The sequence below is a fragment of the Melozone crissalis genome, unplaced genomic scaffold (genome assembly GCF_028551555.1).
Source record: "Melozone crissalis strain CALT ecotype California unplaced genomic scaffold, PUWL_Pcris_2 ptg000017l_1, whole genome shotgun sequence".
Classification (NCBI taxonomy): Eukaryota; Metazoa; Chordata; class Aves; order Passeriformes; family Passerellidae; genus Melozone; species Melozone crissalis.
This window is the reverse complement of record NW_026535795.1, coordinates 11,346,422-11,374,412: the sequence shown is the minus strand read 5'-3', so window position 1 is coordinate 11,374,412 and position 27,991 is coordinate 11,346,422. Positions and strand designations below refer to the sequence as shown.

General features: G+C 42.7%; 1 protein-coding gene across 6 annotated transcripts in view; it reads left to right on the top strand.

The window, feature by feature from the left end:
• PTPRT (protein tyrosine phosphatase receptor type T) overlaps positions 1-27,991 on the top strand; it is a 477,440-nt gene that overhangs the window by 402,783 nt on the left and 46,666 nt on the right. For 2 of the 6 annotated variants that reach the window (XM_054274911.1, XM_054274916.1), the window contains 6 exons: positions 439-574; positions 6,251-6,280; positions 14,486-14,533; positions 16,752-16,900; positions 22,701-22,778; positions 22,978-23,013. In XM_054274911.1, coding sequence (XP_054130886.1) covers positions 439-574; positions 6,251-6,280; positions 14,486-14,533; positions 16,752-16,900; positions 22,701-22,778; positions 22,978-23,013 — 477 coding nt within the window. The remainder of the gene's footprint in view (positions 1-438; positions 575-6,250; positions 6,281-14,485; positions 14,534-16,751; positions 16,901-22,700; positions 22,779-22,977; positions 23,014-27,991) is intronic. The other 4 variants (XM_054274912.1, XM_054274913.1, XM_054274914.1 and 1 more) reach the window with 4 other exon arrangements.

Here is a 27,991-nt window from a genome sequence, read left to right as displayed (position 1 = left end):
TGAGCTGATTTTGGAGGGAAAAAAGTTTCTGCCAGAAGAAATATTATAATTACATGTTACTGTGTTCACTATTTCAAGGAGTAAGGATTTCAAGTCCATTTAAACTATTTGAGATTAAAATTAGAACTGTTGTTCTCCTGTTTCTGGGTACATGCTGAGTGCTTCAGAAGAGTAAATGCCCCATTACAGTATAACTTAGTAAAATATTAGTGCCATTTGCACTACACTGGGATTTTACACCCTATTACTGCTCTGAATTATCTGTCATTAGCCCTCATTAAAGGCAGATTTGGTTAGATGGACAATTGTCTATTGCAATTTGATTGCAAATATGTTGTTAGGCTTTCAAATGAATATTTAAAGTGGATCATTGCACAGTTTGCCTAGAAATGCCTTTTTTTTTTTTATCTTGTCCTTCCTCTCCCTCCATGTTTTAAGGAGCTTCCACCCAGAATTCCAACGCAGTGGAACCTGAAAAGCAAGTGGACAGCACGGTGAAAATGGCTGGAGTTATAGCTGGTCTCCTGATGTTTGTTATTATCCTCTTGGGAGCAATGCTTACCATCAAAAGAAGGTAAGTTTCTGCTTTGCTTCCATCTTGGACCTCTTGTTGTAGTTTCTGAAGGAAGAATAAATAAAGATAAAACATTCTTTATGTGTGACACAGAGCAGCAATTAATGCCTGTGTAACACTGACACTAAGGGTCCAGAGGAAATTCCAGTTTTGGGACATCCAGCAACAAAAGAATGGCTGTTACTGCAAAGAGATAATGATAAATAATTGATAATTAATGTCAAGGGATAAGTCACAAAGTAGCATGGGATAAAGGGGATATAATGAGAACCTCTCCTACCAGGAAAGGCTGAGAGACTTGGGATTGTTCAGTCTGGGGAAGAGAAGGTTTGGAGTGACCCAGTTGTGGCCTTCCAGTACTTGTAGGGAGCCTGTAAGAAAGATGGAGAGAGACAGCACAAGAAAGATGGAGAGAGACAGCTCAGAAGGGCCTGGAGAGACAGGACTGCTGGGAATGGCTTCAAACTGATAGATAGGAGTGTCAGATTGGATATTAGGAAGGAATTCTTCCCTGTGAGAGAGGTGAAGCCCTGGCACAGGGTGCCCAGAGAAGCTGTGGCTGCTTCATCCCAACCATTTTTCCAACACTTTAGTTTTTGATACTTTGGCTGTCATGACTGCTACAACCTAAGTTATTATCTCCCAGATAACACAGACAAACCCCCAGGAAAAATTACTCCTAATGCAGAATGAGTCCCGGAGGCTGGACACAGAGGATCCATTGCTCTGTGTGAAAGTTCCCCAGCTCCTGCTGAGCTGAGCTGGCCCCTCAGACAGTGCCCAGGACCTTCAGCTGAGCTTGGCAGGCCCCTGGAGCAGCAATGTTTGCTGAATTTGGGGGTGTAGTCCCACTCACAGAACCTTGCTCTGGCTGGTTTTGCCATAGGCTCTGTAAACCTGGGCAATTTTCTTCAAAGTTAACATTGGAAGGGAGGTGAGTGGGAGTATTAGAAATCTAAATTCTCCCCTTTTTTCCCTAGAGCTGGAAAATTACAGTTTCCTCTGTGTTGTTTCCACGGCCCCTCCCAGGGCAGACAAGCAGAATCCCTGCAGTCTGTGTCTGTTTGCTGCAATTTGCAGGGATACCTGCTGTAAGGAACACTGAAATAAGGAATAAACTGCCTCATTGACTTTAAAATCTTCTCCCATTTAGAATCTGTGAGTGCAGGATGAGGTGTGGGAGGCTGCAGCACACCTCCAGCACCTCCAGAGCTGCTGGTCACATCCCTGCTGGGCTGCCTTGGATGGGCACCACCAGCCATGTCCAGCTCCATATGGACAATGTTCCCTGAGGATGAACCTCAGCCTGTCAGGCTCATTGCATTTGTAAACCAGTGTGGGTTGGGACTAGCTTTTATAAAAGGAGAAGCTGATTTGGGCCACAAATGGATTGGAGCTTCTGGAGGAGCAGAGCTGAAAGCTTGAGCTCTTCTGAGAGAGCAGTTTAACAGCAGAGTTCTCCTTTGATTTTGCAAACAGAGGCATTTGGACCTTAAGCTCTTGCATTCCATGTTTGCATCAGCCTCATTTTAAAAACAGTTCCCCTCCCAGTGCACCAAGGCCTTGGTGTACAAATAGTGTAGTCTTGCAAAGCAATAATTTAGAAATTGAGCTGAACTTGAGATGCTGTCTCCAAATGGAGCTGGAAAATATCCCAGTGACATTTGCCCATTGTCCAGGGCATCACAGCTCATTGGGAACAGGCACAGGATTTCCTGGATGAAGCATTTTGTTAACAGAGAGCAAAGAGAGGCATTAGAAGAGGAGGAAGACATTGGTTTGAGATAAGCATTGGTTTCATCAAGAGCCTCTTCTTGTTCTGCGGCACTCACCAGGTTGGCAGCACAGGGCTTGGAACCTTTCAGACACAGGGCATGAGCAAGCAGTGCCCAGTTGTTCACAGTTTCAGAAGAAGAAATGGCAAAAATTCCAGGAACTCAAAAGTTTCTGGGGGCTGATAAAGTGTTAGAGGGTTCAGTTAGGTATGTGAAACTAAATTAAGCCAAGCAGTGTATTAATATAGTGAAAAATTTGGGTTTGATGTTATGTTTGTCTGAAAGTTTTGGTTGAAACTTAGGATTGTCTAAAATCTGCTAAAGTTTCCATATTTATATATCTATATCGAAATTGTGTGTACATATAAATTTCTGTTTTAAACATGACTGTCTTACAGTATTTAAAATCAAAACCATTAACAGTTTTCTTGGTTTTGGGAACCCACTAACTCCAGGAGTTAGGCCATAGTATCATCATTACATGTATATGAAATGTAAAAATTACTGCAACATAATGGAGAAAAACCTCACACAAGGACATGGAGGGATAGAACAAGGGGGGATGGCTTCAAACTGAAGGAGATTAAATTTAAATTGAATATCAGGAAGAAATTCTTCACTCTGAATGTGGTGAGGCCCTGGCACAGGGTGCCCAGAGCAGCTGTGGCTGCCCCTGGATCACTGGAATGTCAGGTTGGATGGGGCTTGGAGCAGCCTGGGACAGTGGAAGGTGTCCCTACCATGGCAGGGGGTTTTGAATAATCTTTAAAGTCCATTCCAACCCAAACTACTCTGATTCTGTGATAATTTAACCTGTTAATTTAGAGGTGGTCATCCGTGCCTACATGAGTGTCTGTGCTCACAAAAGGCAGAACCACATTCTTTCATTAACAGATACATATCCTGAAAGATCTCATTTTTATTGTATGAAAATATTTCTAATCCTCTAAGCAGCTTATTGTTTTTTCCTTAATATTATTTAAATACATTTGTGTAAGAGAGAATAGAGAATCATTTTGGAAAAACAAAACAAGAAAACCAAGATATTTTTCAGGAGAAAATACCCTTTGACTTTTGACCCTCCCCAGATTATTTGATTTGGGTCTGCTCTGATTTCATCTGGGCAGTTTTAATTCTGGTGTAATCATGCCTTGTGTTTCCCTGGAGTGAAGAATGTGACACCTCTCAGGCTGGTGTGTTTGAGCAGACAAAGCCTCCACTGACCCCTTTAAATATGAGACTGAATAAATAGGATCAGACAGCCTGTCATGGATGCACTGTAAATAAGTTCTTTAAACTGCTGTCGGTAGCAAAAAAGGAGATTTGGGGCTATGTAGGGTCTAGGATTATTTCCTCCTATGAAAATTCAGCTCCTTATTCTGGATTAGGATTTAGGTGGTTACCTTAAACTAATTAAATAAAACCCCAAAGCCTCTTGGGCAGAACATACCCAGGCTGTAGGACAGAATTAGGAAAAGGGACATTTGCACATTGAGTGACCTGTGTCCCCCCTGTATCCCTGTTTCAGGTGGGAGACAGGCAGGGCTTTGGGCTGTGTTCTATTTTCAAGGACCAGGTCGTGTTTTTACTGAACCATAACTCTGACCAGCTCTCACAGTTAAGCTTTGAAATATTCTTTAGTAGTCCTTATTTCAGGTTGCATATTTTGGAAGAATTTAAGCCAAAATGTCCAATTTCAAAACACAATCCTCCTTTTGTTTGTCTTCCTTTATTTTCTGTCCTTATGGAGCAAACCTTTCTGAGCTTTCCCCTGCAGCCTGGAGGGATGTGCAGCTTTTTAATGAGGGCTGAGAGTCTGGTGGGATCCCAGATGTCTGTGGCCCAGCCAGGAGAGCAGCAGAAAGAACAGCAGGATGTTCAAGGGGACACTTCCAGTCAATAGAGCTGTGTGATCCCAGGTCTGGCCTCTCCCAGGGCTTGGTTTAATGGAATTATTTGGGGGATTTCAGGGGTTCAGCTGTGTATACTCTCATTTTCTACATCTTGGTCATGTTTCCCTTTGTTTAGAGGCTGAGTGGAATTTGGATTTTCTAAAGCTCAGTGGCAATCACTGCACCTTAACTGGTGCATTTCTAGGGCCTGTAGAATTGCTGCCTTCAGGAGATAATAGCATTTAGTTAAAATACATCCAGGTGTACCATGGAATCAGTGCCCTTCAAACAATGTGGTGTCAAAGCCCAGGACATTCCTCTGGAGGCCCTGGGTGATTCAAGACCCTGGCAGGGGGCTCAGAGACCCTGGCACAGAGTCAAACACACCCATGCCTTTGATTTTAACCCATGGAAACAATTACCAACCTTGTGTGAAGAGTTACAAGCCACAAGAGTTTGAGTAGAATAATTGTGAATTTATCACAGGGTGAAAAAGTAGAATTTTGGGGGTTTAGAATGGGGGTTCAAGAGGCAAGATGGAGGAATCTGGGTGTGTCCTGTCCTCCTTCTTCTTGTCCTCCATCTTCTGCTGTGATGGTGGTACTTTTGGATTGGTTTAGAGTAGGGACAGACTGTCTAACATAGGTGATAGGTATTGGAAAATTATTGTAAATAAAGTATGCGTAGTTTTTAGTATAAAAAGCCAACACCACTCCAAGGGCAGGGACTGTGCCACAACCCGACCTGCTGGACAGATCTCAGCAGGTCACAGAAAGAATGGAATAGATAAGAGAAAATAAACAACCTTGAAAAGCAGAGCTGAGGAATTTCAACTTCTTCAGTCGTGGGACTGGGAAAAAAGAGACTTTCTGATACCTCAGGGCCATCTCAACCGCAGAAACCCAAGAATGTGGCATGCATCAGAAATCTGGCCAAAAGAGCAGGTTTCTCACAAAGGCCATCATCAGGAAAACCATGGCACTTCAGTGAAACCCTCATGAACTCTTTACCCCAGGTGTGCACACACAGAGGGTGATTGTGCAGAGTGACTGAGCTGAACCTGCTTCCACCTGTGCTTATGGAAGTTGTGCTCAGAGCAATTATAAAAGTGAGGACCTGAAAGCTGCATTTGTATTTCTAAGTGATTCCTAGTCATCCTAGTATCTTCAAGGATGAGCTTTTAAAGCTGTGCAATAAGTTGAAATTTGTGTTTCATTTTCTCTGTCTTGACCACGGCTGCTGCTTCTGTGGCTTCTTTTGTCTGGTGGTAAATCTCTAATTCCCTGGGCTAGGTCTGTTGTGAAGCAGTCTTTTCAGAGAAGCCCCTTTCCAGCTATGAAAGGGTAAATATAACTTCTTAAGCTACAATTGAATGCCAAGGCTCAGTTTGTGGTGCTGCTCAAAATTTTGTGAAATGAATTGTTGAGAAACTGTGGTAGAAAATGCTTAATCACAGTGATGCAGAAAGCTAATGCATGCCCCCAGTGCTCAGCTATAAATATGGAGTGATGCTTGAATTGTTAATGAACTATTTGCATTTTAGAGTTTGATGAAGCTTGATAGCTTGATTTATCATTAGACAATTTGCTCATTGTCTAAATATTCCAAAATTGTGGCACTCTTACATTGTCACTTCCCTATTTATTGTTATTTGTATTAATAGCTCTGACATCTTTTTCCATTTCAAAAATATCAAAGCACTTGAGAGGCAAAATTAAATCTATTTGCCCATGGTACTGACATGATAAAGTGAGGGAATTAAAGGTGAGGGGATTTATTCATGGTGGCAGAAGTGGAAACACAACCTGTCTCCAGTTCAGTTTCTATTTATTCTCACCAATGTACAGCTCCTGAAACAAGTGTAGGCAAACAGGATCTCAGTACAGAAAACAGCACAAACACTTTATATATTGAAAAAGAAACCTGGAGTTCAACTAAATCTAATTATGTGCTTTTCTCTTTTTCTCCTTTTGGATATTTTGTTCATTTGACTGGCCATCCATATTTAGAAGAAATGCATATTCCTACTCCTATTACTTGTAAGTACTTGACTGGGGATGAGGTTTTTTGAGCATGTTCACCCTGTGGTAATTTTGTGCTTTGTTTTATTTTTTTTATTTTTGTTTCTCTTTTTTTTTTTTTTTAATTTTTTACCTCTCCATTTATCCTTGTCCTTCCAGCAGAATGTGTTTTATTTTCCCAGTTGCACGCTGTTATGTTTTCCCCATTTTCCCACTGCACCTGTAGCTGTGCCTGCAAACATATGAATGTCCACAGGTATGCCAGTTATGGTTCATAACTCTTCAAACTGGATATTCATCTTTAGATTGGATATCAGGAAAAATTTCTTCACCAAAAGGGCTGTCCAGCACCAGAACATGTGGCCCAGGGAAGTGATGGAGTCACCACTGAGGCATTTATTTAAAAGTTGTGTAGATGTGGCACTTGGGGACAGGATTTAGGGATGGACACAGCAGTGCTGGAGGAACAGTTGGACTTGATGATCTTGGAAATCTTTTCCAACATAAATGATTCTATGATTCTGTAAATGCTAATGAACAAATACAGAGCGTCCCAAGTGCACCTTTTTAATTGCCCATTGCTTGTGGCCACACTTCAGGGAAATTCACACCTGAAAGTGATTGTTGGGAATTTCTCAGACATGGGTTTAAGCTTTTTAAAAACCTTAATGTTTCTGACAACTGGGAGTTGACATTATCCCAGCAAACATCCCTGTTCCTGGAGCTGCCAGGTTCTGAGTGTTGGTTTAGATCATTGGATGATGAAGTGGTTCAGATATTCAGATCTAAATCACCTGTCCAGTCCTAATGACAATGCTGCATAATTAAGGCAGTTGTTAAGGCACATGAAAATGCTTCACACATCAGTACTTCCAGAGCCATCTGTTGCCTAAAGACTGAGGGGCTGGGAAGCAATCAGGGCCAAGCTGTTTCTGCCATGCTAATGGTTGTCTGAGGATCTGGGGGAGGAGAGGGCTGGATCAATGATGTGAGGAAAAAGTCCCGGAGAAGCGAGCTGAGGCCTGTGCTGCCATCAGAGGGCTGGGAGGGATGGGGAAGGCAGCAGCTGCTGGGGACAGCAACAGCTCTGCCCTCTCCAGCTCTCAGCAGCAGCACGAGCTCTGTCACTGGCACCATCCCTTCCCCAGAGCCTGCCAGGCTTGTCAGGGCTCTGAAACCCACCGAGCTGTCCAGAGGGCCACACCAGCCCTGACAGCCCCTCCTGGTCTGCTGCTGCAGGATCTGCCTCCTTTGCCCTCCCTGCAGTTCCTCCTTGGCTCATCTTGGTGCTTTGTTCTGGAAGGTTTCAGCAGGTCAGCAGAATGAGAGGGTTCATGTGCTGCCATTTTAACCAGAGCTGATTTCTTTTCCATACAAATTGCTTTATGTCCAATGAACAGGGCAAAGGATTTCTTTTCCATATGAGTTGTTTATGTCCAAAGAACAGGGCAAAGGAGGATCCCTACTCACCACAGCTTGGAGGGGTTTTGTTTCTCCATGACCTGTCAGGAAGCTCTTGAAGGAGGAACCTTTCCCACTTCCCAAGCATGTGAGGAGCCTTAGGACACCATCAGGAGTCTTGACTTTGCCCAGTGATGTAATTGTAAATGCAGAGTAACTCCATTTCCTCTAGACCTCCCACTGGTTCACCCAGAATGGAATTTGACCTCAAGTAGTCAGATTAAAGAGGAGGTTAACTCAGTGTAAAGTAGGGGCTGGTTCTAACCCAAAAGTGCTAGGAGCTAGTTGAATTTATTGCTAGAACCTTTCCTCTTCTGCACATTTCTCATGTTTTACTCTTTGGTTTCCTTACAACCAGTAGCACCACTGCCTGAGACATTCAGTGCCGTTATAATTCTGTCTTTTTCCAGCAGGCAGTGTGTGGTCAGCATGTTCTCTGCTTTATTTTATTTTGAGATCTGTGTGTTTAAAGAGATGAATCAACTTCCGAGCCCTCTGTGACCCATTTTACAGCTGCACAACATTGCTTTAAGCAGTCAGCTGAGGATTGTTCTGCCAGAACAAGCACAAGGGTCTGTTTGCTGTGGGTCGCTTTGCCAGACCCCTTTTCCTCAGGGATCAGTGCAGTGACTCAGGAAAAGTGGAGAGAAAACCCTCAGGAGGGTCACCCCAGCCTGGGGTTGCAATGAGCTTCAGCAGAGGCAGAAGGAAGGGCTTTAATAAGGTTTAATGAGGCAGATGTCCACCATGCAGCACATCACACCAGGGAAAAGCCAGAGGCGCCATCAGGCAAGCTGAGTGTTCGTAGGAGCCACTGGAGGTTGGGGCTCAGCTTGCAGAATTCACAGAGTTTTCCTCCCCAGTACCACACCCAAAATGCTCTGCAAGGAGCTCACTCTTAGCTCTGGTGCTGTCCCAGGGACGGCTCTGCAAGCTGGAGGCACCACATCAGCAGTGACCTCACCATAGACACTGCCAGCACCTGTGACCGTGTTCACAGGGGTCCCAGGATGAGGGAAGAGACAAGGATCTGACTCCATGTTTCAGAAGGCTGATTTATTATTTTATGATATATATTATATTAAAACTATACTAAAAGAATAGAAGAAAGGATTTCATCAGAAGGCTAGCTAAGAATAGAAAAAGAAAGAAAATTATAACAAAAGCTTGTGTCTCAGACAGAGAGTCTGAGCCAGCTGACTGTGATTGACCATTGATTAGAAACAACCACATGAGACCAATCACAGATCCACCTATTGCATTCCCCAGCAGCAGATAACCATTGTTTACATTTTGTTCCTGAGGCCTCTCAGCTTCCCAGGAGAAAAAATCCTAAGGAAAGGATTTTTCATCAAATGTGTCTGTGACATGCACCAGGCTCTGCATGCTTGGCTCACATCAGGTCTGTTCCCTGCACTGGGAAAACCAAGCTCTGCTTTGGAATTTTTCCCCCTTGAGCAACAATCAAGGTAAAAGGGATGTTCCAGTAGTGAGGGAAGGAAGCAGGAGAGCCCATGAAGGAGCACACAGTGAAGTTCTACTGAGTTTCATGTTTCAAGTTTCACATGAGATAGGGTGTTTCATTGAAATTGCTAAGGACTGTGCAATTCTTATCCAAATTTGATTCAAATTGCCCTGGACTCCTATGAGCAGAGAGGTTGGATTTCAGTTTATTTGAAATGTTGTGGAAATAACAGCAGTAATATGGATATAAACAGATTTTTTTTAAAAAAGAATTGGTTTCTATGCTATGACGTTGCATGAATTATTTAGTCCTGAAGCAAAATTCAGTTGAGTGAGCTACCAGTATTGAAAAGCTGGTTCCCAAATAGATCTGCTGGCAGATCTTTAAATGTGACCATATGGACTGTATCCCTTCATGTTTGGTTTCAGTTTCTGGACTTCAAAGCTGTGTTTCTTAGAGCAATTCTTGTCTGCTTTCAGATAATTCCTCCTAAGTATTTGTCATCTTCTGAACAGGCATTTCTTCTTGTTAGGGACCAAAATCTCCTATCCTAACTCTTCCAAACAGTTCTATAATGATAATTCTATAATGATAATTCTATTAAATTCCAAGCAGCTCAAAATGATAATTCTGTTAAAGTCACAGAGACTTTTTTGAGGAGTACCTGGTCTTTACAGAGACAGGCCACAACATTTTGGTCATCTCTAGACTAGAGCTCTGCCCTCAGCCAATCTTGTGTTCTGCTGCAGTTCAGGACTGGAAAATCTGATTTTGTGAGGTGGTTGAGTACCTGCAGCTCTGACTGGTGAGACCAGTCCAAAATATTCACTTACAGGAGCAGCTGTTCTGGGCATGCATAGTTAGTAGGTAAATAGTTGTGGGATTCTTGTATAGCTACACTTGACTGAAAACTTCCCACAACATATAGGAAAGGATGAAAGAGAAGGCCATAAAGATCTTTAACATGCTTTAAATGGAAACACAACCCAGGAGACTTCGATTCCTGACTTATAACTCCTTGTGCAGGGTCAGCATCATATTGGGTACCTCAGTTTACCCATCAGCAAAGTAAAGATTGCTTGTGGGTTGAGATCCTGTGAGGAGAAAGAGATGGAATTAGGATTTCTTGTCCTGGTGCGCTCCTTGCATCCCTGTGCCTGAACCTTTCCAGAGGAGTTACTCTGTATTTACACCAACACAAATGGTGTCTGAGGCTGGGACAGAATTGCTGCTTTCTCTCTGCACTTCAGTTTAATGTGCAGTGTAAGGTATCAGCCCAGCCAGGTCTGGAAGATGTTGGTTTTATTCCCAGCTGAAGCTGTAAAGCACAGACAGCAATTCATCCAGTTTACAGAAGGGTTTGCACCTAGTGACAGACACCTCTTTTGCAGCAGTATTTTCAACTACAGCAATCCAAATCATGATTTTATTATCTGCTCACCAGGAAAATAAATGGAAATGTTTTCTGTGTGTGGGTTGTTTGTTTTGGTTTGTTTCTTTCTCCTGGGCTGGGTAATGGCTGCAGAATGAAATTTAATCAAGAGCAATATGAGACCAGGGAAGAATTTCTGGAAATACAGAGATTCATGTATGTGTTACAAGCGCTCAGTTTAATGTTATTTATTAGAAAAGAGTACTCAATGGCCAAGATGTTTTCCTTTTCCCTGAACTGCCCAGAGCTCCAGGGACATGATTGCAATGTAGGAAGCCCCTTTAACTCCCACTGGAATTTCACACCAGTTTTAATTGTTGGGTCATTTTAGCTGGGAGTTTCTTTCCATGGGAGAGATTGCAAAGGTTATTAAGCTAAATTTATACTTAGATTTTTTTGAGATATCAAAGTTTATGCTGAATTTATTGCCACCATCTGTGGGACATTTGAAAAGAAAAACATCCCTTTATTTTATTTAGAAGTGTACCTCTGTAGAGCCACATTCACACATAAATATCTCCAAGTATTTCCATGGATGGTGGGATCTGCCTGCACAGGTCAGCTTGCTAAATCAAGAATTTAAGAAGAAACATTCTCATTAGGTGCTTTTCTCATCAGATGATGGAAAAACAGGATCATTAATCAGTGGCTATGCTTGTCTAATGAAAGCAAATTAAAAAATAATATATCAAAATGCAGAAAGTGGATGAGGTGATATTTAGAATATGTCTGTGTGGTGATTGCAAGCCTCAGCCTTGCAGAGGGCAGGGTTTGTGGGTGTCTGTACCAGCAGAGACTAATACTGCATGGCTCCCACGTGCACCTGGCTTGTCTAAAATCTGGTTGAAAGTAAAACTAAAAAAATAAATATTAAAAAAAATCCCCCACAAGTAGTGATTAATTTGATCAAGTGAAGCTTAGATCATCCTCTCAAGAGCCTGTGCTTGTACACCCACAGTACAAAACACTCAGGGCATTCTTTTGACTTATCTCTACTTCACTTTCTCCTGCCCTGTGAAGTTTGCTCTGTGACATTGGCCTTTGCTCTTCCCTACACTTTTATACACCTTTACTACAGCAACCTCCCTCTGCTGCTGCCACAGCCTGGCTTCAGCAGAGCAGGTGTTGAAAGCAGGTTCAGGAGGGGCAGGTGAGGAAGCACACATTTAATCCAGAGCATGGAGCAGGTGTGTGACAGAGCATTGCTCTGAGCTCCCACTCCTCTGGCTCTGCTCACACCCCTCTAGTGACCAGCATTTCCCTGCCTGCTGCCCCCCTGGCTTCAGAGATGGGCAGCTCCTCCTGCACGGAGCTCTCCCCCAGTTTAGGATGAGCAGCTTCCCCAGAGCTTCCCACTCCCCAGCCCCTGCAGGCAGCGAGAATGTGATGGTGTTCACAGGGGTCCCAGGATGAGAGAAGAGATGAGAATGTTGACTCCATGTTTCAGAAGGCTGATTTATTTTTTTATGATGTATATTATATTAAAACTATACTAAAGAATAGAAGAAAGGATTTCATCAGAAGGCTAGCGAAGAATAGAAAAATAATGATAACAAATGATGTGACTGATCGAGACAGTTTGGACAGCTGGGCTGTGATTGGCCAGTAATTAGAAACCAACATGGGCCAATCACAGATGCACCTGTTGCATTCCACACCAGCAGATAACCATTGTTTACATTTTGTTCCTGAGGCCTCACAGCTTCTCAGGGAGAAAAAATCTTAAGGAAAGGATTTTTCATGAGACGTGTCTGTGACACGAGAACAACTCCCGTCTGGTGTCTTTTCATGTCTGAAAGCCTATCAGCCCTATCTGATTTCCTCTTCTCTAGATTAAAGGTCCACATTTCCTTTGGCCTTTGCTTGTAGATCATGTTTCCAGCTTTACCTTTCCTGTCCTTTGTGTGAGCCCCTGTGGCACGTGTCTGATTTGAAGAGCAGTGTTGGCAGCAGAGCTCTCTCCAGTCCTCAGGCAGAGCAACAGGATCACCCAGTTAGTGATCACCAGTTACAGTGCAATTTCCTTACTTTCAAACCAGCATGAAATCATTATTCCAAATTGGATTTGTCATCTCCTACAGATTTAGGGCATGGAGATCCTTTCCAATAGATCTGCTGTTTGACCAGTGCTTCCTGGGATTTGCATGGTTCATCACTGCCTGCCTTGAATTGGAGCAGATTCCATCACAAATTACAGGTGTACTCCTAGGAGTTTGCTACGCACAATTCTCTAAAAGGAATTTTTTTTTTTTTTTACTTTCTCAAATTGCTTATTGAAAATGAGCAATACGCAATTTGTGTCTGTAGGAGGAAATTTCATGTTTAACTTACATGATCTATACCTAATGTCTAAATTACCTGTGCATGCAAATCTACACTACAGTGTACAAAATCCATCCTTAGAAACATCTAAAATTAAATCTGTCAACGTACGTGCACGAGAGTTCTCCAGGAGTGGCAGTTACAGATTTAATGTTCATGCATGTAGAATTGATAGAAAAAGTTAGAGAAGAGTTTGAAGCTGCTTTTAAAAAATAATCCCTGACAGTCATCCAAACCTCCATGAAACAGGAATCTGATCCTGCAGATAGTTCTAACAGAAAATATTGCTGGAGCTTCCTGATTAATGCCCGTGGCAGTAAATGGTTTGTGCTTGATACCAGGTTTGCATTCCTTGACTGTTTAAGTAGAACTCCCACAATTTTAATATAGTGCTTCAGATTTTATTTCTAGTCTTTGATAGGAGTAGAAGTTTCAAAAAATAACCAAATCAAATCTCCATCTTTTTTTTTCCCCTCAAATTCACACTTGTGTTCACTGCCAATGGCTTTTCTCCTTGCTTTAGTGGGGTCAGCATCAACTGCCTGATTATACAGCTGGTTTCATTTTTTCACTCAGCTTTGAGCATCTTTCTGTCTCACCCCTCCTCTGTGTGTGTGTGCTGCTTGCAAACATCATCTTTTCATTTCCAAACTGAAAAGAGCAACCCAGTAAACTCCATCCATGGATTCCTGCCTCCTTCTTGCCACATTTCCCTTTACCCTTGGATGTAAACCAGCATTGAGATCATTTTATTCCCATCCTGACATTCCGTGTCGATTGTATCAGACTCTTCCCCCCAATATCTGCCTGGTCCTTTATTCCCTCCCCTTTTCAGCTGCATATTGCATGAGTGGGGAGGTGTCTGCTCCATGAGGGGTGTCGGCTGTGCTGGGGACACTGTGGGCACGCAGCCAGCCCATGGCTGACACTGATGCTGCCAGAGCAGCTTTGCTGGGGTGTTGCAGTGGCTCTGTGCAGGGCACTGGGGACAGCAGGAGCCATGTCACCAGCGTGGCTTGTCAGTGATTCACAGAGATCTCTTGGAACGCCCTATTTTTGGGAACGGCATTTCTAGATAAATGCTTTTCCATTTCCAAAAGGCTTTTTTTTTTTTGACGTGCTGGGAAATAAACCTCTACCTAGCTGTGGGTTTTAAGTCACATCCCTAACATTCTGGAAAGTGCTAGTCATTTGATTTTCTAATCTTTTCTATGAATTATAATGATGGTAAGGACCAAATAGGCTTAGTCCTGTGCTGCCACTCTCTCCAGACACAGAACGGCAGCAGCAAAGGCACGTTTAGAAACTGAGAGCCCCTTGATGTGTCTGGCAAGCTTAGCTCTGAAATCCTCAAAAGAGATCTGTCTTCCTTTTCCCTCTAAATTTAGATGAAGAATTTTTACATTCTTGGAACAGAGAGGGAGGAAGGTGGAAACTGATAAGGCGCTGTGGAAAGAAAATTGTGGCGTTTTCAGATGCAGACCTGGGTTGTGTGTGCGAGGTAGATTGAGAACTTTAAACTCATGTCACCTTTTCTTTTTAGGCATTCAAGCCAATGTTTTAGGGGCCTCTCTGTCTTCTACAGGACCAGGTAGAACTCCTTTGCATAGGGCTTTTGTAAGCAGGCCTTTGGGGACTAAGGGGCTTGGGTTTGGGTTTATTTTTTTTCCTGCCTAGGACATGCAGAAATGTTGTTGCTCATTCACTCAAAGACAAAACAAGTTTGCCAATTCCTGCTCTTTGTAGCCTGTTGGCATTTCTGAAAAGATACCAGGCAATGGGGACTTACAGATAATTATTGCCACAAATAATTTAACTTATATTGAATGAGGAAGTCACCCCTTTTGACTCACCATTTTAAACCACTGGAGTCATGGTCTGTAGTGGCTCACCCCAGCAGTCCAGAGTGCTTGTTATTAAGGACTTCTGCATTTTGGATTAGTGTTTCCCACTGAGTGATTTTAATTCCTGTTGCCAAGGAATTCACACAGGCATGTATGATTAGCAAACCATCAGGATTAAAAGATCCACACGGCAGAGTTAAAACACTTCAAGGCTATTTTAGTTACCCCAGGTACCACAGCACAAAAAAAGCAGGGTCTCCCATGTCTGCAGCTCCCAGCTCCTAAATCTGGCTGGCTGCTGAACACTGGAAGCAAACAAAGCTTTTAACATCATTAAACACCAGCTTTTTGCTTCATCACTCAAGGACTGCTCCCCTCCTTGCATCTTCATCTGCACAAGTGGATACACCACGGGGGTTTGGGGAGATCTGAGTGAGCCCCCTGGGATGATGGACCCAATTTGAACAGCTCTGGGCTTGGATTGGAACCACCAATTGTACATGGCTGAACCCCAACTGGCTGAGCAGATGAGATACATGTGTTTGTTCAAAAGTTTGCAGCAAACATCCAAGTTTTTTTTCCATAAATCTATTCTCTCCTGATCTGGATTATCTTTCTTTAAAACAGGCTTTTTCCAAAGACATAGGCAAAGGATTTAGCTCTCTTTGACCCTTCTTTCCAAACAAGTCTAAGTGGCCAAGCTGCCCATCTCCTGAAGGCTGGGGCTCAGCTGTGTGCTTGAACTTGCCTGTAAATGCCACTCTGACATGTTCTGGGCATAAATAGAGCCTGTTAGACTATGTTGGAAGGAATACCTTTTTTTTTTTTTGGAATCTAATTAAGTTTGAAAGATGGGTAGTACTTACCATAAGCATGTTGTTTTTAGAGAATAAAAACCTCTTTGCAAAATGATTTAGTTGTTAGGATTTTTTTTTCTTCTTTGAGTTGCAGAAGAGAAAGAAAACTAAAGCTCCTTCTTACAGTAATCTGTTTTTCTCCCTTTTATTTTATTTTCTTATCTAGAGAAGTGGTGTAAGCAAAGTTCTTTGCTGGTGCTAGGGATTTGTGTGATATTTTTTCAAGGTGTGGATTGTAGAATGTCACACATTCATTTTTAAAGGGTTTTGCTCTCTGATACGAATGAAGCACAGGGCAGTCAAATGTCAGTGGCAGCTTAGCAGCTCACTTTTCCTGCTTCTCTCCATTTTATTATGCTCTGTGTTTGCAAAAGAGGAGCCTCTTATGTTCTCAGCTTTGTTAGTGTTTTCAGAGCAGGCGTGCTTGCTGCTTTTGACAAAGTTTTTGCTGTCTCCTCAAAACAAGCAAAGACCCATTTTCCCAGAACAGGGCCATATTTGGACATTACTAAAATAACTTCAACCTTCAGCATGCCTCATCCTTCCCTGGCTGGGCATCCCAGAGCAGTTCCAGGCTGTGTCAGGGCTGCTGCCCTCACTGCTGTGCTTGGGGACAGGACAGAACTCTGCTCCAGCTCTCAGGTGGCACGGAGCCAGGTCTCACTCTCCCTCAAGGAGCATCCCATGGGATGGATGCAGATGTCCTGGTCCCCTGGAGCGAGCAGTGCTCCCATCCCGAGCCCTCTGCTCCTCCTGGAGCGCGCGGCACCCGCTCTGGGGCTGGCCCTGTTCCACCCTCTCTGAGGCACCTGCTCCAGGGTTTGGACCTGTTGCACCCTCTCCGAGGCTGAGGTAGCACTCCCACTGCTGGGGTGATGCAGGTTTGTGCATTGAGTGACGGGGAGGGAGAGCTGCAGGCTGGTATCACGATATTCCTCACGCTCCAGAAATTGCATTAAAAACCCGCGGGGTCTCCTGGCGTGCTGTTTGTCACATGCCTTGCATGCCTGACCAGGTGGGGCGATTTTGTGAAAATATTTTGCCATTGCTTTGCTTTTTAATGAGGGCAAACTGACCTTGCTTTCTCCCCTCTCCAAACCACCCAAAGGAAGCTAGCCAAGAAGCAGAAGGAGACTCAGACCAGCACGCAGAGGGAGATGGGTCCTGTGGCTTCTTCTGACAAGACCTCCACCAAACTCAGTGCTGTTCACAATGAAGAAGCTTTTTCTTCCAGCTGCCAAGATGTTAATGGATTCAGTAAGTTTAACTTGCTTGCAATGGATATGACCCCCTTGGAGAGCTCTGGGTTCTTAAAAGGACCCATTCCCTTGGGCACAATGTTGAGGAGTTAGGAATGGCAGTGATAGAGATGGTTGCAAAAGCTCCATAGAAATCTGGAATGTCTCTGATACTGCCCCTGGTTTCACTGTCAGACAGGTGGAGAACATTCCTCTGGGTCCAAATCTACTGAGAATAATTTATAAAGCTTGTTCTAATAACTGCATCAGAATAAGAGGCACATGTTTGTTTGTTGTTTAGAAATACTTTTCCTTTGTGAGTAGAAGAGTCAAGTCCCTTAGCTGACTTGTGGGATGAAATAACATTTTCTGTATGAGATTGTTATGAAAGAAGGCCTGGTCTCCTGGCTAGAGAACTGGAATGGAAAGACAGCATTTTTTTCCTTTGTCTGTGTCCTCGGTTTATTCTTCACATGGTTCAGTATAACTGATCTTAGTTAACATTTGTAAACCACCCAGACCTCTGTAGCTAAAAGAGTTTTGTGGGTAAAGCAGCACCAAGTCCTACTTTAGCCTCACTAGATCCAGGTTGAGTGCATGGTGGATTGCATGGTGGATTTGTAAACTTTTTTCATATTAAATAAATTTAAACTTAGACACTATGGGCATGTCACTCCTTCTTTTGACACTCAGCCTGTTAGTCTGGACAAGGGACATCTGTGAAACTCCAGTGTGTACTAAAACTCTTTATTAAGCATCTTTAGTCAAGGTTTTTTTTCCCCCAATTACCAAAATGGAAGTTCTCATGATAGAAAATGTGTTTTATCATTGAAACCTCCCCTGAGTTGGACAGGTTGAGTGAATTCTTCCTTTCCCTCTCTGCAGGTCATGTCAAATCCCATCTGCATGTGCTGCTACTGCCACTCTGTGTAGCACACCTGTGAGATGGATAAATAGGTGTCTGGGGCAGCCAAGGCTGGCAGGGAACACTTCTCTCTGATATTAAATTGACTTCAGCCAAGATCTAATTTTCTCTGGTGCTGAGTAGCTCTATCTTAGCTAAGGAGGCAGCAAGGGTTCTGTGGGGTTCATATCTCTGAAGGCCAGGAGAGCAGCAGACAGTGTTGTATCCCCAAACAGCAGAGGCAGCTTGGCTGGAGTGTGGGGAAAATCAAATGTTCAGCACTTCCCTCAGAATCTGGGCTTCTGAAAGTTTCGGGATTCTTTTTCCAACCAGAAAATTAGAAAAGAGACAAGCTTGAAATGTGACCTCATATTTTTTCCCCCACCCTTGTTATTTTGACAGACTAATTAAGTCAGCTGACTCATTTGCTTGAAATGGCAACTGTAGAAAATACGATGTATCAAATTTTGTAAAGAAACAGCACTCCAGGTTTTCAATTTTTTTAATCAGTTAGATCTTTACTTGTCTGACATCTCTGCAGATTTTATCACTGCTTTCCCCTATAACCTGAGTCAGTCATGGGTAGATTCTTTTTATTTTTTTTCCTTATATTTTTTTTTTCCTCTCATATCTATGAGAAAGAATTATCAATAAACCTTCATGATTTCTCCAAATTTTTTACTGCCAAGTCCAGGATGCTGAGGTGCTGGAGGTAAGTTCTGTGCAGTAGTGTGCACACGCTGATACAGGAATTTTATGAGTAAAAGAATTCCTTGAAAAGGAAAATAAAATAAATTGCCTTAATGGAGTTTAATACTTGTGGGTTCTATACAGGCCTACTTTGGAATAACATAATAGGATTATTTCTTAACCTTCCTGCTAACTAATAGAGTTTTAGAGGGTTTATCCACCAGAGCTGTTGAAATCAACAGAATTAAGCAGCAGTCGGATTCATTCTTAAATTGTTTTTTTGCCTGCCAACAGTAAATAGCATTTACAGCAGCCCATGATGGGCAGCCACCGTCTCTGTCCTGCCCTGAGCGAGCTGCAGCAGGGATGAGGAAATGCCCCTCTCCTTTTGCAGGAAGAGCCCACCAAGAGAAGCAAAGTGTTTTCAATGCCAGGGTCACACAAGCAATCAAACAGAACAAGACAATTTGCTAAGTGGGATCCCTCAGTTATTGAATGACTTGCAGGCAACTTTACCTGCAGAATGCAACGTCCTTGCAGGGCTTGTGTCCTTGCCTCCAGCTTTTACTTTCTGTCACAACAATTCTGATAACTTTTCAGACAGAACAAGCTCAGGGAGTGCCTACAGAAGGTTTTCTTTTCCCATCTCTCTCCAGTTGGCCCCTGCTCTGCACCTGGGTGAGTCCTGCCCATCCTCCTGCTGCTGCTTACCCTGACTCCCTGCCCTGCCACCACACAGGACTATTTCTAAATCAATTAGATTTAAAATCCCACTTTCAAGGTGCTGCCTGATGCTCTGCACCATGAGGGTGATAAAAAATGAACAGCTGCCCTCCTCCTTACCAGCTCCTTGTTTTCTGTTGAGGCATCAAGACTCCAGGTCTTGCTGAAAAGAGGAAGAGAATTGTACATTTATCTTCCCTGGCCTGAAGCAAAGCCACTCATCCCTCTTCCCATTCTGCAGTGTTAGTTGTTATCCTGGCAGGATTCTCACTGATACATACAGGTGTTGAAATTAAAGAGATTTTTTTTGACTTAGCCTCTGTCTCTGACACTCCACAGAGCCAGGGAAGGTGTTTGGTGAAGCATAGATTGGTCTGTGGCTGTTTCAGCTTGTCTGCTTTTACCTGGGGATTATGAACAGTCACAGTTGGTCATTTTTTCAAATATCTTGGGTTTTTTAAGCTATCAATATATCCCAGCTCCATGAAAGGCAGGTGATGGCCCTGGCAGTGGCTGAGCAGCTCCCTGGAGTGCAGGAATGTTGGGAGGCAGCACAGTCACCTGTAGACATTGGCTCAGGGCAGGGTTATTATGGAGCAAGGTGGGAAATGGGAAACAAAGTGCACCTAAATTTGTCCCCCCAGTGTCTGCACTGACCAGAAGGGTGTGCAGGGGGTGGTGGGCACACAGAAATCATGGGCAGTGTGGCAGAGATGGGATGGGCAGCAGGATCAGCTCAGCAGGGATGCTCTGATGTGCTCTGCACAAAGGAACTGCCATGGACCAGCCTTGTCCAGGAGAATTCCCTGTCCCCAGCAGAGCCACCCTGGCATCCTTGCAGGGGTTCTGGCAGGAGCTGTTGGATTCTGAGGATTTCACCCATTAAAATGCAGCCAGTTTTGCTGGAGACTGATTAATAAGGTGCTTTAATTAATGCTTTACCTGTTTGACATCCCATTTTGGGGGGGGAACATCTCTGCAGACACTCTGCAGGAGGGACGCAGATGAAGGAGGGGCTTTAATGCTTCAGGCAGAGCATTCTGGAAGTGGGGATCTGAGTTCTGCATAAGAACCACTACCATAAGTTACCAAGTCAGTGTGATTTCACTTATGAGAACAAGAACATGAGAGGGAGGTGTAGGCAAGTGGCACTCAGGGTTTATTAAGGGATCCATTTGTACCAAGAACCATCAAAATTCACACCTTTCCCCAATATTCCATGATTTTATGATCAGTGAGATGCAAAGGTCTTCACAGAAGATAAGCACAGCAAGGTGTAGTTCTTACTCCTGCCCCATGGATAATTTTCACTCATAATTAGGTGACCTGGTAAATGCTGTCTAAGGTCTTGTAGGGTTGTGGACATCAGACGCTTCCTTTAGTAAAAAAATTCTTAAAATAATTTAAAAATAAAAGGCAAGCCCACATTTGATTAAAGGCATAAATGGAAAATGTACTAAATTCCCTTTTACTGGCTTCCATGGGATTCTTGTGGGGTTTGCTAGTTTAGGAAATATTATAAAAATTAAAGAATAATTTTCAGAATAGGAAGGAGCCTTCACCACTCTGCATGACTGGAGGGATCTGTGTGGCCTCACGTGCCACTCCAGGGAGCACAAAGAGAATTTTTAATGAAGTCTTAATCTCAACCCTGATGTGAAATCCTCTCTGGACATGTTTCCTTTGATTACAGACCCAAGTGCCTGTGAGAAATGCTAGTTAGAAAGCAGCCCTGTGTATACATCTCATTATACACCCTGACTGATTTCAGAAACAAGTTCTCCAAAGTTTTAAGAAACTTCTCTTTTGTGTTGGTGGGTTTTGGGGGATTTTTGTTTTGGTTTAGTTTTTTTTTTTGTTTAGTTTTTAATTTGTTTTGGTTTTGGGTTGGGTTTTTTCTTGGTTTTTTGGGGTTTTTTGGAGTTTTTTCCCTCTTTTTAATATGAATTTAAAAGTCACATCCCCTTGTCACAAACACAATTCATGTCATAAACTTCAGTTGGTAACATCTTTAATAAAACTCACTGACATGAGGTGTTTATTTGGAAATCCATCCTCAGCAGCTCTGGAAGGGCAGCATGGCTCTAGGAGTTATTTCACACTCCCAAATTCCAGAAAAACTTGAGTCCTGCCCCAAGCCCTGAGTGTGGCCTTGCCCTGGGCAAACCAATTGATGTGTTTAGATCTTATTTGATGTTATCTGTACCATAGCCATGCCCTCAGTGTGGTGAGAGCAGGGTCTGATTTAGGCTGGCAAAGTGCAAGAGGCCCCAGAGCAGAGGAACTTTGTGACTTGAGGCAGCTGGGGCAGAGCTCTAGCAGAGAGGAATTGGATTGTTTTAATGTGTTTCCAAGTCATGTAGGTCTGAAAATAAGGTGTGAGAATGCAGAATGAGAGTGAGTTCATGAACCAGATGATTATAAACTGCTCAGGAGTAATTCTGATTTTATGGACCTCCCTAGACCAGTGACTTCTTTGGTTGTCCCCATAGAATAACTTGAAATTTTAAAGCAATGTTTGCTCCATAGCTACAAAAAATTGGTTCTGAAATTACTTTGATGTACACTGAGTTTTATCTACTTCTGTTGGGCTATGGAATAGTTTTTCCTGTGTTATCTGTTGTCATCTTTCTGATGTACTGAGATTTGTATTAGCTTGTTTCCCAACATTCTGAGGAGGAGATATATAAATGCCTGTAACTCTGAGAGTGAATGCAGAGTGATAACAAAAGAATATGCCTTCAAAAGTGATGGATTACCATAAGAATGTGCATGTTTGCTGCTGTAGGTGTAAACCAGCCTCATAAATTTGCTATCAAGACAAGAATCTACCACGAAGATGTTGAGCCCTTCCTCCTTTTAAAAAATATTTGATTAACATGGAAATTTGTAGATTCTTGTCCAGAGAAAGTTAATGCTGTAATGGGGGAAGGCAAGGATGCTTGACAGAACCCAGATCACAGGGGAAGGGATTATAGGATTTGCTATGAACAGTCCTGGGTTGAAGAACAAGTCCCTTGTAATGTTGTAATGTTTTAACCAAAAAATTGCTTCCCCATCTGTGTATTTTTGTGGTACATTGTGTTTGAGTAGGTTTATTTTACTGTCAATACTGATTCTCTGTAGTTTGTATTCTGGGGGTCATTTTTGAGGAATTTCCTCTTAGAGACAAAACCCTAAGTTTGTTCTTTTGGTTTAAAAAAAAAAAGAGCATTTAGAATATAGACCTATGAATGTAGCCCTGTGTGTATCCTATTTAGGAACACATTGATTTACAGTAACTATAATCCTATATTTGGGGTCTGGAGTGCTTATATTAAAGAAAATCCATCATGATGACAATGTAATAAATGTAATATGCATGTTGAAATGAAAAATATAATTCATTTTGATAAGCCTTATATATCCCATATTACTGTGTTCTTTGAGGAACATTCTCCCTGTTCTCTTTCTCTCTCTTAATATATGTCTAAAGTCTTTTCCTTATGTCTTTCCTACCTAGCATCACCCTCTCCTTGTTCATTTTCTGTCCAAAGCAAAACCCTTCAGAGCAAATCTATGTTGAATTCCTACTACTCAGGTACTAGTGCCAGACTTTTCTTTCATTCCTAAATTTTCTTTGCTTTTGTACATTACCCAATATAACCTATAACAGACCGAGGCTTCCGAGTGCGAGGCACAGCTAACCTTGTTTTCATTTTCTGTAACTTTTCTTTTCCTGTTGATCCTCTGTTGATTTCCATTGAATTCGTGTGGGTGAACGGAATTCCATCTCAAAGTTTCATCAGACACCGTCCCATCGACCACGCTGTTAGGTAAGAGGACAGGTATGGTGTGCTGGGCTGAGCTGGAGAGCAAACACACTCTCTGTGAAATGAAAATAACACTCTGAAGTGTTTGGCTTCCAAAATCAGAATTAATCCTGTGCTCATGGATTGATCAGAAAACTTTTGTTTCATTTGTGTTTTGTTATTGCTGTTAATTGATTTCAAAGGAAAGAAAAATTCAGAAATTAAGGTTTAGTCATTTTTTCAAGGATATGGTTGTGGTGCTTGTGAGGGTTCCCAGGACGAGGTGAGAGATGAGAATTTGACTACAGGTTCTCAGAAGGCTGATTTATATATTATATTATAATATATTATATTATATTATATTATATTACATTACATTATATTATATTATATTATATTATATCTATACTAAAGAAAGAGAAAGGATACATCAGAAGGTTTAACAAGAATGAATAATAAAAACCCGTGACTGACTCCTCAGAATCTGACACAACTGGATCATGATTGGTCATTAATTAAAAATAATTCACATGTTTGGATAAACAATCTCCAGACCACATTCTTGAGCAGCAAAACATGGAGAAGCTGAGGCTTCTCATCTTGCCAGGAGAAGAAATCCTGGAGAAGGGATTTTTCAGAAAATACCATGGTGACATATATTGGGTTTTTTTGTCCATGAGATTTGGGGTTCTGGGCCCCTTTCCCACTCGCTGCCTTGCCTTAGGCTTAGTTCTGACTCCTGCAGCTTGTTGTGCCTGTGCAGCTGACACAGAACCACAGAATGGTTTAGGTTGGAAGGATCTTTAAAAGCTCTCTAGGCCATGGGCAGGAGCACTTTCCTATGGACCAGATTGCTCAGAGCCCCATCCAACCTCACCTGGAACTTTCCAGGCATTGGGCATCTTCCACCCCTCTGGGCCACCTGTACCTTTTTATAGACAGTTTCTTCTTTGTATCTACTCTGAATTACCCTGTTTCCATTTAAAACCACCCCCCTGTGCTGTGTGTGAGGCTCAGCTGGAACTGCCTCAAGGGTGGCACATTTAAGTGAGGATTTGCACATGTGCAGCAGGTGGGGGCCTGCAGTTTTGGGTGAAGTTGCCTGGATAAAGGTTATTTGGAGAAATTCTTGGCTGGGTTTTGGGAAGTGGCTCCACCTGATTCTGTGGATGCTGCGAGTTAAATGCTAAATCTTTCAGGCGGTCAGGTATGGATTTGAGAGATAACAAAGGTCCTGAGAGGCAGAGGCTGTTTTGTGGCTCTATCAGATATCAAAAAGGAAGTCTGCCCTGTGAGGGTGGGCAGGCCCTGGCACAGGGTGTCCGGAGCAGCTGTGGCTGCCCCTGGATCACTGGAGGTGTTCCAGGCCAGGTTGGACAGGGCTGGGAGCAGCCTGGGACAGTGGAAGGTGTCCCTGCCCCTGATAAGGGGTGGAACTGGATGGGCTTTGAGTTCCCTTCTCACCCAAACCTCTCTGATTTTCTGATTTATGAATTCTTTCTCTATGGAGCAGAAAGATGATGTGTGGCTGATCAGAATCTAACCAGTGGGATTTATCCTTTTGGATTATCCACAATGAATGTTCCTTGCAGACACAGTAATCTGCCCTGACTGCTTCAAGCATCACTCAGAACATGGGGAAGGGCCACAGTTAGACCTGCAAGAAGTGACAACCAGTGGCTGTTCCTTGGTTGTCACTTGGCACAGAGGCTTGGAGGGGCTGCCACAACTCACACATCCATCCTGCTGCCTGCCAAAATGCTGATGGCAAGGAATGGGGCCTCTGAAAGAGGTGGGGAAGGAAAGGTGTCCATTTCCCAGAAGGTTTGCTCTCACTTCCAGAGGCTCAGTGTCATCAGCAGAAAAGCCTAAAGGCAGGTTTCTCTTTTGGCTGTACTTTAGAAACAAGGCCCTGAGCTGCTGTTTGATGGAAGATATCAAACTCTCTTAGTCTGGTGTTTTCCATCTGGAAAAGCCTGGCCATTCTTTGTGGGACCTGTTTTCCCCCCTCTGCCCTGATGGAATTAAGGTATGAACTGCGCTTGTGGTGCTCTGAAGCTCAAGGAGCAATGAACAGGTTCCCTCTGTGCTTCTCCTGCCACAGCAAAAGCCCCCAAAACTTTTAAAACTCAAAATTTTATACATGAAAAAGAGGAAATAGGAATCTAACCAGCCTTGTGCCTATATATTCAAAAATATTTCAAATTTCTGCTAAGCACTATATCTGTGTAAGAATTGATATCCATGTTTTACACATGGGAAGTTAAGTACAGAGCACTTTAAAGACATAAATTACACAGACTGGTCACTGTCCCAGTTTCACCTGAATTTAACAGCCTGTGAAACAGCCCCTTACATTGGAGAAATTTCTATCTTGTGACTTGCAGACAAATTATAACGTTGGCATTCTGATTTCTCAGACAAATCCATCAGATGTTAGATGTTGCTGTATGAGCAAAAGAAGTTTAATTTTTGATGTTTATTAATATTAATTCCCTGGGAAGAAAAACATATCTTGAAAAGGGATTAGTCATACCACTACCAATATCTGTACCTGCAATTCAGTACTGTTTGTTCCCATCTATTATGCTTTCTGCTAATAAATGTTCTATATTTGCAGTATTGCATGGCTCCCTAGGCTTGGCTGTGACATGGAAGATACAGGAGATTTGGGATTTCCCTCTATCTCAATTCCTGATTAATGCTTTTTTATAAATGTTTTTAGTGAAGCCATTTTCTCTTCCAATTGTGGACAAGTCTGCATTTTAAATGTTTTGCTCAAACATCCTTACTGGAGAAGGGAATAGTGTTAGATAACACTATTTTTTAGTATTATCTAACACTAAAAAATAAATTGAGGTGGATTTTCACTTGAAGGTTAGGTAGCACAACCTTAGGGATTATTTTTGGGGAACAGATTCAAGTCCAGCAGCTCTTGAAGGTGTTCAGGAGATCTCATCAGGGGATCTCTGCAGGGGAACCAGCATGTCCTTCCCTTGGCATCTCCTGGCAGCAGGAAAGGACACTGAGCCTTGTTCTCGTTCCAGCTGCTCATGAGGATCCTCCAGACAGGACAGGGATTTTAGTGCCTGCAGAGGGGCAGAACAAGCACGGAGAGCTCTCTGACACAAAGACTCAGACAAAAAACTGGCTGTGCTTAGAAAGACATAGAAATTTTCCATGGATTTTAGACTCCTGTAGTTTTTTTGCCCACCCCAATCTGTCAGCTGTGTGTGCACCCCCAGCCTATTTTGAATAACTCAAAGATGTTAAGAAGCCAGTATTGCTGCTGTAGCAGGTGCCTCTGTCACTGAATTTTTACTGTGGGATGAGTGATTTTTATGCAATGGATGCTCAAAAATTCCATGGCTTGACCTGCTCAGTTGCATCAGAAGCCTTCCAGGCCAAGCTAGCCTCTAATAAGGAGCTGTGGAAGAGGTTTTCCCAGCATTTCTCTGTGCTGGGGTTTGTCAGGAGCAGAGTGAGCACCAAAGGTTCAGACCTTGGCAGGCTGGGCCTTGAGCTGAATTTCTCTTACATTTCTTCCTGCCTGCAGAACTGGAAACCACTCTCTTCCAGTCTTTAGTGGCCTGTAGTTTCATGTTCTGTTTTGAAGTTTCCAGTTGTTTTCCAGATGTAAATGAATGTCTCTGAAAGGTGGGTTGGTCTGGCAGCCTCTTTTCACTGAGGAGGCAAAGACAGAATTGGCTTGGTGAGTTCCACACATCCAAAGAGCTTCACAGTTATATTTCTACCAAATAATCCCAAATACCAATAATCCCAAATCATTGCCCACCTCACCAAAGCATCTTCTTTGCACCTTTAACAGGGTTTTCTTCTGTGTTACCTGATGAAGAAAATGTATGTAATAGTTTTCTATAAGATCACAATACTCTTATGCTAGAATACACTTATAATATTAGAATACTTTAATATTCTTATTAGAATGCTCTTATAAGATTAGAATACTCTTATGCTTGGTGTTAACCAAGCAATTCTTACAAAGTTCTAGAATCTATAAAAAAATTACCTACTTTTTAAAATGTGGCTTCTTCATGCCTTTGAAATGAAAGGTGCACCCTCTGTGCTCTGTCAAGCCTGCTGTCAGAAGGCTTTGTTAAGGACTGTGCCTTTCCAGAGCTCAGTTGATATCATTAGATAAATGGTGTTTTGCCTTCAGTTTGCCATACCTCTGTTGGTATTGTAGATAGAATATTAGAGCTGGGTATTTATCACATAATAAAGCCTTGACACACACAAAAAAGCAAATTATTTTTCATCTTGCACCATATCCCTGGTGTAGAGGGAAGAGGTATTAGCCATGCTCTAGTCACCCTCGGAAGATGTCAAAGAATTGACAGCCTTTGCTCTAGTGTGGAGAGACTGGCTCTGTGTGTAATTAAATCCATCACAAACACCACTCAAAACATAATTTATTTTGTGCAAAGGATGTCGTATCGCATCTTATCACTTGCCAAGGCTAAGAGAATAAAGAATATAAGCAGATATGATAGCCCTGTCATTTTAGTCACAGGAGGAATTTGTGGACCTTAAAGCAAAAGTTTTGAGAGAAGCTTCTGCAGTGTAGAAGATGACACAGGAGTGCAGGTTTGCTTTTAGTTGTGAGAGGCATGGCTGAGTTTTCTGGTCAGGAGACAACATCATACCCTGTGCCCAGATATCAATTTCTCAGCCTAACTGTGTTTACACAACAAATGATCTCTATAAAAGCATCTAAAGCTTTAATCCCTAAAGGTGCTCTGGGCGAGCAGGACCCCTCCCAGCAGCCTCACTGGGATGTTGCACAGGGCTCTGATCATACAGAGCCACTTCCACACTGGCAATCTAATTTCTCAGCTGCTCTTCATCTTATCTGTGACATTTATGGAGAAGTTCATCAGTTTTTCTGTGGAGGCAAACATATTTATTTTACTTGCCTGAGAAGCACAAAAGTACAGAACACAAGGTGGGTGCAGCAGCAGGCAAGCAATAATAACTCACT